The sequence below is a fragment of the Engystomops pustulosus genome, chromosome 3 (assembly GCF_040894005.1).
Source record: "Engystomops pustulosus chromosome 3, aEngPut4.maternal, whole genome shotgun sequence".
In the NCBI taxonomy this organism is placed as follows: Eukaryota; Metazoa; Chordata; class Amphibia; order Anura; family Leptodactylidae; genus Engystomops; species Engystomops pustulosus.
In genome coordinates, this window is record NC_092413.1 from 77,171,927 (window position 1) to 77,185,775 (window position 13,849).

At 41.2% G+C, this 13,849-nt stretch overlaps 1 protein-coding gene across 3 annotated transcripts in view; it reads left to right on the forward strand.

Annotated features, from left to right (window-relative positions):
• The window catches only part of CEP170 (centrosomal protein 170), a 92,898-nt gene that overhangs the window by 11,704 nt on the left and 67,345 nt on the right, over window positions 1-13,849 (forward strand). For all 3 annotated transcript variants that reach the window (XM_072141159.1, XM_072141162.1, XM_072141161.1), the window contains exons 2-6: window positions 1,268-1,410; window positions 2,430-2,519; window positions 3,884-3,962; window positions 11,998-12,056; window positions 12,142-12,292. In XM_072141159.1, coding sequence (XP_071997260.1) covers window positions 1,306-1,410; window positions 2,430-2,519; window positions 3,884-3,962; window positions 11,998-12,056; window positions 12,142-12,292 — 484 coding nt within the window. In that variant the 5' untranslated portion in view covers window positions 1,268-1,305. The remainder of the gene's footprint in view (window positions 1-1,267; window positions 1,411-2,429; window positions 2,520-3,883; window positions 3,963-11,997; window positions 12,057-12,141; window positions 12,293-13,849) is intronic.

Consider the following 13,849-nt stretch of genomic DNA (forward strand, 5'->3'; position numbering starts at 1 on the left):
AAGTCTCTAGGGACTATAGATCCTTCTTGGGGGTATATGCTTCCACAAATTAGGCACTAAAATGTTCTGTGATGGGCCTGACCTTAAATAACCAATCATAACTGTGTATCATGAATATAATGTAATAATTTATGAAAGGCTTCAAAGCACATCCTGCTCATCGAGGTGTGGTACAAAATGTCTGCGCTCCAATAGTCCCTGAGTGTGGGCTTTTTTACCAGTCCCGTAAGCAGTACTATTCCCCAATATTTCTCCATCTCTGCTGTAGGAACAGTGATCCACCTGTGGGGTTTTGAACAAAAAGTGCAGCATTGAGATTTGTCTTGGATACTATTATACCAATTAGGTCCTCACTAAAAAAAAAAAATCCTAAAAAAAGGCTACTGGTTTGAACCCTGTCGTGTCTACGTATATCCCAGGACTGGCCATAAAATCGGGAACCTGAGGGGCATTATTACTGAAAGTCGCCCATGTGGAGTCAGAAGTCCCATGCACTTCTTCACCACAAGTCTCAAGGTGCCTTCTTGTGGAGTGTTCTGGGTCCCTATGGGATGACAAAAAAATGGACATTCGTCCCCGGTGGCAGATTCTGTATCGGAGGCAATAGGATCCACTCCACTCACCTCCTAATACGGTGTGCACTCGTTCCTCGTCCAGGCACAGCGTGCACTCCTCCAGACACTCCTACACCAATCACTTAAAAGTGCATCCAATGTAATATAATGCTAGAACAGCGCACTAGAAAGTGCGGTTTGGGGGAAGGGAAAAATGGATGATAGGGGTTATAATACACAAGATGATGAGTGTGATCACTCAGATGGTGAAAGATCACACAGACAATGTGGTAATACACAGGGAGGTGGAGGATGATCGATGTAGTAGTGTTTTGCTGTACAGTAGAGGACATATCACAAAGTATCCGCTCTCCAACAACTGAATGGAGGTGTTAGAGAGTGGGACAGCACTTGGATGTGCCCTCCCACAGTTAGAGATTGCTGTCTTTGGTGAGTCTGAATTCACTGGTCAATGGCAGTGATCGCCATCGCAGGACCAGTCACATCGGTCCAGTGATGTCAGAGGATGTGGATGTCCCCTCTCAATCCTGCCATCTTTTGCTGCTGTGACAGGGTGACATCATTAAGGCGTGTCCCACAATGGATAGATATATTCATCACTGAGCATTAAGTTACAGAGCGCAGTGACAGATATATCCGTCAGTGAGTGGCAATAAGTTAAAATATGTTCCATATTTGCTTTTGTAATTTAGAAAACCTCTACATATGAAAGATTAACAGAAGTTTCAAGATGAGTTTGACATCCTGGTTTCTTGTGAGCAGCGGAGGGACACGACATAGACTACCAAGGGAAATGATTTTTGTTGGAAGAGATGACTGTGAGCTTATGTTACAGGTAAGTGTAAGTCTGAGCTAAAATCAACTGTGAAAAACAAATTTAAAGGGACCCTGTCACAAAGTTTTAGCCTACTAAACGAGTAGCCCCCTCAGGTATGGTAAGAAATGTCCTTTGTGGAATTCCTTCTCTTATTTGAAATCTCATCTATTTACCTATAAAAAAATATCCTCCAAAATGACGTAGATTTTGACATCTTATCCCATCTTCACATTAGATGAATAGTTCAGAGGTTGCAATGGTTATGTCACTCCAGACAGTACCAGCCTCAACACAAATATTTTTCACAAAGTGGCAATTTAAGCAGTAACTTATTGCTCCCTGCTCTGTCACAGGTATCAATTGTATTGGCATCCTGAGGGCAACAATACAGTAAAAAGAAGGCGGAATTTTTACATTTTTTAAAATCTACAAAAACCTAATAAAACCTATATAAACTTGGTATCCCTGTGATCGTACCAACCCAAATAATAAAGGGGAGTCCTAAAAGAGTTTAAAAGCATTGCCCTTATGCCTAAATGGTTCCTTTCAATGGCTGCAATGTTAAATATACTGAATTGCAGTATTTTGTGAATATGCATCATTTATACTACAACTTGCCTCCAGCAAGGGGGTAAAAATGAGTGGTTATGGGCAGCCATAAAAGCCTCCCAGAGGCTCCAGGCTTTCATGGCAACCAATCAGTAATCCCTGATGAGGGATGTTGACAGGAATATGGCCCTACAACATGTCCTATCTTTCTACGGAATACAGTGCGGTACGCGATGTTGCTCCCCGTCGCCGATGTGGGCCTGCCCTGCTACGGTACGGCGGACACACATCAGTGTGAATGTAGCCTTAATCTAATTTGTGTACAGCATATAATCAATCACAGATAAGACCTGCTACATGAGTATATTTAAAACTGGCATTAATTATAAATGCAATTGTGTGCCTTTTGAAAGGCTTTCAGTATTGTATCCTATTGGACAATTTTAACTACATATTGTATGTATTATTTTCCCCTTTAAATCAAACAGTCAAGAAGTGTGGACAAACAGCATGCGGTTATTAACTATGAAGTTTCTACAGATGAACATCTGGTGAAGGATCTGGGGAGTCTTAATGGGGTAAGTATAAATGTAATTTGTCTGCATATGAAAATATTTTTAAGGGAACCTGCAATTTGAATGAACCCACTCAAAATAAATACTTCCTAAAAATCTATTTTTTTTTAAAAAACACTGCCCTTATCCCTAAATGGTACATTTCTATTACTGCAATGTTTGTAAACTTATTCGCAACTCAACTGACGTGAGCCCAATGATATTTGTGGGGTTCTGCATACACAGTGTTCACTACACTTCCCTGCCTCCCCAGTCCTGATTGACTTATTGCTCCCAGTACTTAGGAACTGTAAACCAATATTTAAATACAGACATAAATGGCTCTTTAGAAAATACTGGGCTAGATCTATTAAACGCCAGTTTTCTGTCCTACTTTGCATGGAAAAGAACGCCTTTGGAGCTTGTACATTTTGTATTTAAGAAGTGTTTGCACCAGTTTTGTGTCACGGCTGCACTGTATCCGACATGACAAGTTTGCCTCACCTTTGATAAATCTGGGCCACTGGGCCTTGCTGGAATGTTGAGAAAGCTCTGTTACAACCTGCACATTCGTGAGGCAAACTACACTCAGACGACTGTTGGGAAACTTATGTATAGCCGGCGTATATACATCCCCCATAGACCGGCAATGGGCGCCCGGTGCGGAGTCTATGGCGCAGCACACGTGCGGCACTGTACCGCTCCATACCCAGGAAAAGATAAGTCTTATCTCTTCCCGTATTCCGACGCTCACCCCTCCTACCCTCCTGTGTGCCCACCGTGTTACTGCCCAGCAGGCACACGTTCGTCTGAATGTAACCTTAGTGCAGTTTGCCTCACTTTTAATAAATCTGGGACACTGTGTTTTACACAGGGCCTTGCTGGAACCTTGAGGCAGCTCTGTTAAATTATTCAGCACTTCTTGTGATGTGACCAGGGTGATGTCATCTAAGGTCCTGATCACATGAAATCACAGCAGGCCTCCATGGAGCCATGGGGAGGAGTAGAAGTCAATGGAGGCATGCTGTGATTGCGTGTCATCAGATACATTCAGTTAATGGGTTAGATGTTGCAAATGTTCACATCACCCCGAATACATGGCATTAAGTGCTGATTGGTGAGATGGGACATGGGGGAGGAACGGCTGGTCTCAGCTGATAAATTTGCCCGAAGAAATACAATGGCCCACAAAACACTGTAGTACCATAGTCTTCCAAGGGTCTTCCAGATGAGCCTGACAGCTGTGTGATCATGTTCTTATTTTGTTAACTGATTGCTACTGTAGTTCTTCACATCACTCTACACCACCTTTGTAATAACCTTGTAATTATATTGTATGTTTTTGTATATTATATTCATATTACTTTATCATTTTGATCTCCCTACAGACATTTGTGAATGATATCCGAATACCTGAACAAACTTATGTTACTCTGAAGCTTGAGGATAAGCTACGATTCGGTTATGATATCCTTTCAGTTGTGAACTTTACAATTTCTCTAATTCAGTTGTGAGTGATCAGTGAAAAATGACCAAAGCTAGGACTTGCTTTACTTTTTAATTGCATTTCAAACCACTGTGAAAAAATTCCATCAGTGGGCACTGATCCATTAAAGTATTCACTTAGTGCAGTTTTATATCAGACAGCACATAGACGTTTCTCACATCTGCATGTACTTGAATAAACATAGATCAGGGCAGGGAAGGAAAGTGTGGTTAACACGGCAAAAACACATGTTGCTAGTTCCTGAACACAAGTGTTTAGTTCTATATGCATAAAGGGCTGTGGAATTGTAATAAAATAGAATGCCTGTTCTATTCTCGATCTAGGGATTTAGGCCATGGATGAGCTACATTTATTGGTCCAAGGGCCATACTGTCATACTGATCAATTTTTAAGGCATTGCATCAGTAACCTAGATGCACCAACTACCACAGTACAATACAAAATTCTACCCCAGAGTTAAGTGCCTTAGTACAGTAATAAATACCACCCCAGAAATCAAATATTGCATTTACAGCAGACAATACTAGTGCAGACCAAAGAACAGATAATAATAGTACTTGAGACCATATAGCAGGCTTAAAATACTTCACAACTACTAATACTGGAGACCCCCAGAGCAAACGAACAATACTGTAGACCCCCAGAGCAGACAAATACTGAAAACGAAGATTCCCAGGGCAGACGGTAATACTGGAGACCCCATAATACTGAAGTTCCCCAGAGCATAAAACTAGTAATATTGGAGACCACAGCGCAGACAATAATACTGAAGCCCATAGAAGACAATAATAGAGACCTCTACAATACTGCAAACTCCAAACAGACAAATATTGGAGACCCCATTGCAGACCATAATAATGGAAACCCCACAGAAGACAGAAAAAAAAAACCCTCTCCTTTTCTAGTTCTTTTTCTCCTTCTTGCACCACACTGCAGTTTCTTCTCTCCTCCACATCCTGCTCTGCTCTGTGTCCTGTACTGGTTGTATACAACAGCATCAGGACCTGAAGCAGAACTGCGGAGCAGTAGAACTGACAGGTGCTTACCACTCCTGAGTCCTCTCCAGTGGGCACTCTGCTCTGGGACATGACTTTGAAGCATACAACCACTATAAGGACATAGATTGGAGTGGCAGAAGAGGATTCGGGAGCAGCGAGAACTTCCCAGCTGCACTCTCCACTACCCGTCCTTCTTCGCCAATTAACACTTCCATCGGTTATGTTACATCCGTTATGGCAGTGCTCATTGGACTCTTACAGTCAGCAGGGTTAGGACAGTAACTCGTGTCTGGACAGACTGCATGTTGAATGTCAGTGCGGCTTGAGCTGACAGGCGCAGCGTTTAGTAGAAACAAACGACAGAAGTGCTTCAGTTTGTTTCTACTTAAAGAAATTCTACCATATGATTTCCTCCATTATGAACCAAACATATCTTGAGAATGCTGTAGCTACACTTATACAGAAACATATCTTATTTAATCCCTGAACTGAGTGATTTTGCTTAAAAATCAATTAGGAAATTATGATAATGATGCTCTGTCACTCCTTTGATGGCTTGGCGCTTATCATCTTACATTAGTTATGCACTCCACCAGAGAATGATGTAATCACTGTGTTGTGCCTAACAGGCAGAAGTAATCAATCGCTGCACCATCCCCCAGTTTCTGTGTCTGAGTGATCTAACTCAGGTTGATTAGTCCTGTCTGGACAGTTCAGAAAACTCTGTGCAATGTGTTTATCAATGCCAGGCTGAATCAATACAGCTTTCCCAAGGTCCTGAATGTTATAATTGTTCTTTCAGCAAAACCACTTATCTCAGGGATTAAACAAGATATGTGCCTGCATCAGTGTAGCTACAGCTTAACCAAGGTATGTTTGGTTCATAATTCATGAAATGGTAGATTTCCTTTAAATCCGTCATTAATTCTCATTTGAGTTATGCTATGTTACTGATGAAGAGCCCAGGACAGGCTTAAAACGAGTTTCCGTATTATGCCTTTTTTTATTTTCAATTACTCGTGTAGTAAATTGACACCCAACCCAGATATTAACACTTTCCCAGCCAAGGATGCATCTCATTTGTACTAACGGTGGCACGCCTTTGGCCGAGGATGTATGCATCCTGGATTCTAGGAGCCATAACTTTGAATCTGTGGCACATAGAATATCAATCTGAGGCAACCCCACAAATGAAAGCAGATTCAAGTGCGATTGACACAGATTTTTTCACATGTTTCACGTGAATCTTGAGTTTCTCGGTGCCAGGGTTCTGGAGATATTCATGTTTAAAGTGACAACTTCGGTTGCAATTTTTAAATCTATACATCGCTCCCAGCTGTCACTTTAACAGTTAATATCTCTGGTTTCTTGTTCTTAACCTTTTCTTGCCCAGAAAAATCTGAAAATACTCTTGCTCTTTATCATGCTCTTTTAAATTATTACGCCGCTAATAGAATATTAGCAAATATTTCACCCACTATTTTGTTCCAACCTCTAGATGGGTCACATAATTGTGTCAACTAGCAATTACTTTGCAAATATGGAACAAATGACACACAGATCAGGACTGTGGAGTAAAAGTCGGCAACCATTTTTGGTGTAGTCATTTTAACTACACCAAATATATAAACATAAGTACAGTTTGATCAATGCAGTAGGAAGGCCACATTATCATATTGCTGAAATTTAAGGGAACATAAGAGTAACCAGCAACCTGGATGCACCAACAACTACAATACAGCACAAAAATGCCTCCCAAGAAATCATAAATGCCACAGTACCACAATAAACACCACAATACTACATTCAGAGCAGATTATAATAGTGGACAAAACCTATTTAACAAATTGAACTAAGGAGTACACATTTATAGGGGCAAAATAGTGCTCAAATAGGGAAGGGCAGAAAAGAGCTAATACGCTCAAAATTACATGCACTACCAATGTTGAAAAAAGAGAGCATATAATGCTAAAAATTCAAAATGTATTAAATGCACTTAAAAATAGAACGTATGAACAAGAGAGGTGGTTTCAAGGCAGAATCATGTAGGTGCCGGGCAGCAAGCACAGAAATAAGGCTACAAAGTATATGGCGTTTATAAAGTGCTTAGTGCAAAGCCAAAAAGTCCTCTGCGGACGAAACACGTTTCGGGGAGGTGCTGAGCAGCGTCTCGCCTTCTGTGCCGTACTACATCTTGCCATCAGGTATAACTTGTTATTTTATACTGTACGTGCATTGTGTGTGTTTATTCATTGATTCGCTTACCAAACAATGTTTCCCTTACGATGCGTTGCACCTTTTGGCTATGAACTAAGTACTTTATAAACGCCATATACTTTGTAGCCTTATTCTTGTGCTTGCTGCCGGCACCTACATGATTCTGCCTTGTAACCACCTCTCTTGTTCATATGTTCTATTTTTAACTGTATTTAATAAATTTAGAATTTTTAGCATTATATGCTCTCTTTTTTTCAATATTGGTAGTGTATAATAGTGGACACCCCAGAGCAAACAATGATAATAACAGAGATCCCAGAGTAGAGAATAATAATACTGGAGACCCCCAGTCTGTTGGTTGCACGCTCTTGGTGAATTCTCTCGGGCCATTGCAGGGAAGCGCAAGATTCATGATATCTGGCACACCCAGCATTATACACAGGAAAACCGCATTTAGTACAGTTTCCTAGATTCTTAGTAAATGTGCCCAATTTTGTGCCTAAATCCTTACTTTGCTAAGTCACCAGAGAGAGCCGGATGGAGGAAGGGGAAGAGCGGTGCGTGCTCCAATGATGTCAGAGAAGTAGGTGGTTAAAATTGAGTGCCAAGAGGCTTCAGGGACTCTGTGTATTGACTGGCTCGGTCAGCTGGTGTATATTGAGTTCTCTGCTATAAAAGTGACCTGTAGTGCCATGTCCATTGCTGGTCTCTGCTGAATATCGCATATATGTCAGTATGTCCACCTCCGGTGAACAGGAGACCTGCAGATCTGCTCCTACCAGGGTCGCCCCCCCCCCCCCTTCCATATACATCCATTAGTCTACTTAGCTGGCTATACTAGTTACTATGCTTAATTTGTTTGAGCAACCTCCTATAACAGTGATGGCGAACCTTTTAGTTACTGAGTGCCAAAAACTACAACCAAAATCCACTTATTTACCGTGAAGTACCAAGTGGCATTTTAAGCAGGGTCTCCTTGTAGAGGAAGAATGGTGGGTCTAGCAGGAGGACCTCCAAAGATAATGCGGTTCTGTCAACACCTTCTCACTTTTCGCGCAGTTCCAAACAGCCAATAAAGTGTTGGTTTAAAATAGTGCTGAGAGCAGCATCTCATAAGTTGCCTGCGACTGCAGAAAGATTTTTTCCTGTTTGATGAACCCTGTCTTTGGATGATTGTCTGAGTGCCCACAGAAAGCGCTCTGAGTGCCACCTCTTGCACCCGTGCCATAGGTTCGCCACCACTGTCCTTTAAGAAATATAAACAATATAATCCACCTTCTAAGAAATTGTTAGTGCATACAGCATTCTTGTATGACGACAATAAGCGAATTTAGAATGTTGGGGTGGACGAATCACCATATTTGTCTAATCACAAGATGTTTATTAAGTCGCAGCCATTTTACAGCTTAAAGGAAACCTACCACCACAAATCTACCTATAAAGGTAGATCGGGTGGTAGGTGAATCAATGGGACGTGAGGAGAGCCCTTTTAAGGGCTAATCCTCACGTCCCTGCACTGTTTTATAAACTTTTATTACCCAAATATGTTAATTTACTTATGTGGCTACTGGGGCGTGGAGTAGCCGCATCTGAGGTTACACGAGGCGGCTACTCCACGCCCCGGTAGCCACATTACCCCTCCTACTCACCATGTTCGGCGCGCAGCTGCTCGTAGCTGCGCGCCCTCGTCCGCCGATCCTGCCGTCTGCGCATGCGCAGAACAGCAGGCCCGCGCCTGCGCGGTCACTGCTCTGAAGCCGGGGCTGCGCAGGCGCGGGCCTGCTGTTCTGCGCATGCGCAGACGGCAGGATCGGCGGACGAGGGCGCGCAGCTACGAGCAGCTGCGCGCCGAACATGGTGAGTAGGAGGGGTAATGTGGCTACCGGGGCGTGGAGTAGCCGCCTCGTGTAACCTCAGATGCGGCTACTCCACGCCCCAGTAGCCGCATAAGTAAATTAACATATTTGGGTAATAAAAGTTTATAAAACAGTGCGGGGACGTGAGGATTAGCCCTTAAAAGGGCTCTCCTCACGTCCCATTGATTCACCTACCACCCGATCTACCTTTATAGGTAGATTTGTGGTGGTAGGTGCCCTTTAAGGCTCAGTCCCATTTTTGGGATTCTGACTTGCGTCGCTTTATATAATTATAACACTGTTACTTATCAAAGTGATTCTGAGATTGTTGTTTCCTCACATGTTGTACTTTATTTTAGTGGTAAATTTGCGTTTATTTACAAAAAAAAGAAAAATTTATGAATTTTTTTTAAAATTTGCCATTTTTCGGAATTCAAAATCATTGGGTTTTCAGGCTGATAGATTAACCATCTAAATAAGTTGCTGAATAACATTTCCCATTTGTCTACTTTACATTTTCATCATTTTTGAAATGTCTGGATAATTTATTTTGATGTCACGCGGCTTACAAATTGAATATCGGTTTTCCGGATTTTCAGAATTGATCGTTTTGGGGATAAATACAGTTTTGAATGAAATTTTACATATGTAACATCAAAACCCCCTATATAACCAACCCATTCTCAAGTCTGCACCCCTCAAACTATCAGAAACAACTTTTAGGAAGATTGTTAACCCCTTGAGATCTTCATAGTAATTGAATCAAAATGGAGGTGAAATTTAGAATTGTCAAATTTTGTTGGTTATATGTTCATTTAGCCCTAAAATTTACACATTTCCAAAAGATAAAAAAAGAAAACCCACCATACAATTTGTTCTGCGATTTCTCCCGACTGCAGAAACCCCCCACATGTGGACGTTACTTGTTTTATGGGTGCACAGCGAGGCGCAGAAGGAAAGGAGCGTCTTGCAGCTGCCAGGATTTTAGTTTCCTCATTGGCCCCTTTTTGTAGGCTATAAAATTTTTTGATTTTTCGTTATCGGGGCCATGTGACGGCATTTTTTTTTTTTTTTTGCGGGATGAGATGCTTTTTCCAGTGGTACTATTTTGGGGTTGGTATCCCCTATTGTTGAAAATTTAGGAATATTTTTGGAGGCCAGGAGTAGAAAAGCATCAATTCTGTACTGAATTTTTAACTTTTTTTTGTTTTGTGTGTCCCGATGCCGGTTCGGCTCAGATCTTGAGCTGAACCGGCCTAAGCGCTGCATCCGATATATCAAACGCTGAGCACAGGTTAAGGATGAAATTAAGAATGGAAATAATACTTCTCGGCCTAAACCCAGATGAAGATGAAGATGCATCTCTTTGGAACAAGATTTAAAAAGTCAATGCCCCTCATGCCGGAATTTCTAAAAAAAAAAAAAAGGCTCTTCCCCCGCTTGAGGATGTGGGTCTGTTAAAAGACCCCAACGGTTATAAATGTCTTAATCATTCTTGAGGAGCGATCCTGCTAGACAACTATCATCATGTTCACTGCCACCTGTACTGCTAGGTGCATTGGATCGTGGCTTGATCAATTAGAAGAACATATTGTATCAGGTACCCTTGGAGAAAAGAGTTTTGCTTCTTTAGCCATTTTTAAATGGGCTACAAATTACATTGCTGACTGTTCAGTGGATCAAATTATCAGCTAGTGCTTCTGCATTAAATACTGCTAGAAGTTGCACCTGAATGAGGACCTGGTCTGGAGACATTGGTTCTAATAATAAGCTGATTGCTGTCCTATGTAAAGGAGACAAATTATGCATGTAAGAAGTAGACGATATCCTGGAAAAGGAAAAAAAGAAGATATTCCTCAGGAAGCCAAATTCTATAACCCGAGAAGGTCATTTCATAAACAAGGAAATTTTTGTTCAGAACAGCAAAAAAAGAGAAAAGCCTTCAGATTCCAGACCTTTAAGGGCAGAAACAAAAATATGTTTGTCAAAAACCATAATCGTCCAAACAATGACGCTAGTCTTCCAGTGGGGAGGGGGGCTGCGAGGATTCTTTTCCGTAAGGGAGAAGATATCATCCTCGCCAAGGGTCCTAGATGTTGTTTGTCAGGGATATTAACAAGATTTCAGGTCTGATTCCCCAGTAGATCTTTGATGTAGGCATACAATACAAAAACAGCATTTTTTGGAAGAAATTATGTCTCTTCTTAAAGGGAACCGGTCACTAGGTTTTACCCCACTAAACTGCTAGTTCAACCAGGGAGGGTATGAAATCGCCTTTTTGAAATTCCCTATTTTATGTGAAATCTCACCAATTTACCCTTTTAAATTTTACCCAAAGTCAGGCAAAGATGACTCTTCTCATCTCATTTTCACATTAGTTGAGTCAAGTTTAGTAGCTGCTGTGGTAGTGTTACTTCAGAAGCCCCTTTCTTTGGTTCTATAATACCTACAAACAATCTTGTGCCATATTAACACCTTAACGACCAGACCTATTCAACAGCGGGCATTTTGCTTCTGTTAAACCAATCTGGAGAGCAGCTACATTTAGGAACCCTTCTACTTTCGTCAGGCAGAGTAGGTGGATGTAGATGACAAAGCTGATCTTTCATTTGGTAGGAAAGTACTGTGAGTAGTTGTCCCACCCTACATATATGATTACTCTGTTTTTGCTCCTATCGGTGCAGTTGAGATGTTAGAGGAAAAGATAAAAATTACTCTTCCTGGAAATTGGATATTCCAAAACTTTTTCTACCGTTAAGAGTAACTTTTCATCTTTCAGGTGCATGTGTTTGAGTCAATTAGCACATAAGGGGTATTCCTAAACACTATAAGATGATAAATATTTTTTTAAAAATCTTTTAAAATAAAAAAATATTTAAAAAATCTGAAATTTCAATAACTTTTTCTTTAAAAATACTGTATACATACCAACCTTTTCAATGTAGTACGTGGAGAATTGAAGGTACCTGAAGAGGCTCTTAAGGTAGTAATTTTTTTTTTTTTTTAAGAAAAATACTTTTTATCACATTACCATAATTTTTTGATAACTATATCCCCTTATTTTGTAGCATGAAAAATTTACAAGTCAGCTCCATTTTTCACAAAAACATTCAGAACTGGAGGGATCAAAATCAAAAGGAACAGATGTGACGATAAATGTTTCTGTTGAAGGACAGCAGAGGCCATTAGACTCCCAAAAATCTGAAGAAAAAGTCCCAGGTATGTAAATGTTCACCATGATTCCGTGGTTTGATAGCTAAGCAGGTATGGATCCATTTTGTCACTGAACAGATTTCTTTCGAAGCTTCCTTTTTGAAGCAAGAACATGCAGTTTTTGAAGCCATAAACGTGTGGATCATAATGGGTGAAAACATGCATCGAAGAAATGCTCCTCATTTTTTTTCACTCCACTCCTGGTGTGAACATCAGGGGGGATTTATGATTTCTGGCGCCCATTCTTCATGAATCTGACGTCCCCTGCACTGCTCAGGCAGAGTGCACCATTTATTTTTAGGTGCACCTTTAACATGGGACGTTGGACACAATTCTGTCAGACTTTGATGTTAAACCTTGCGCACAGTCTGACAGAACACTGGAACGCCCTCTTATTTGTGTCGCTTAATGGCTTGTGCAGTCGCGCCACAAAAGGGTCGCGTGCGACCCATATGTTGCGCAGACACTTCTTAAATACCTGTGCAAGCAGTTTGCACTAAAAACTTGATTTTGAGAATGTTTTCTCGTGACGCATTGTACTTCATGTAAAAATGAAGTGAAAAGTTTTGCGTTTCGGTCTGAAAAATTTTCGTGAAAATTGCCAAAGCTCACATTTTGAGGAACAACTCAGCTTCCAAGTTACTTTGAAAGGCCTAAAAAATAGTTATACTCCATAAATTACCCCACTATAGAAACTTCACCCATCAACGTATGTAAAACAAATTTTTTTTTTTTTTTTTACTTTTATACATTCTCCTCCTTTTGGCTTGCAGTGTATAGTGTAAGTAACTGAGCATGCTAAGCATGCTCAGTTACACACAGCCGGGTCCTACCAGGAGGCGGAACCCGGCGGGCACAGAAGCCGGCAGCCTTGGGTCACTCGCCGGACCCCGGGGCTGCGGCAGGAGGGAGGGCACTGCTTGACCGTGGCATGTAAGGGGTTACACACCCGGGATCGGAGTTTTTTCCAATATCACAGCCCAGACCCGGGACTATACTGACCCGATGTCCCAAAATCTTCCTTTCTATGGCGGTGCGTCAGAAGAAGTAACCTTAATGATCGCTGTAGGATAGCGATAGGGCGGTCATTAAAGGGTTAATCAGAGGTGTTTCCCAATATCATTGCAGCTGAATTATTTGAAATATTAACTTGTGAAACCTTTCAGATGGCCTCATGGACTACTTTCCAGAATCTAGAAATAATCTTACAATTACACATGATATGCCATAGGTCTGCATAATTTTTTGACAGCTTCTACATCTAACCTCTTTGGGCCAAATTTATCAAACTAGTGGAAACTAGTACAGTTTGTAGAGTGTTCAGAGTGCTACAAATTACTCAAAACTTGGGCAGGGTCTACATTAATCTGGCGCCCCCTGCTCTGCTCTGGAAGTGTGCACCATTTTATTTTGTGCACTTTGTTCATGCTGCAGAATTGTGGCTCATGTCAGTAATAAAGCACTAACTAAAGACTAAGCACTAGCAAACCCACTAACATAAGCAGTTTTTAGGTGCACATTTGGTCAGTCTTTTCGGACACAGTGCAGCCATGACTCAAAACT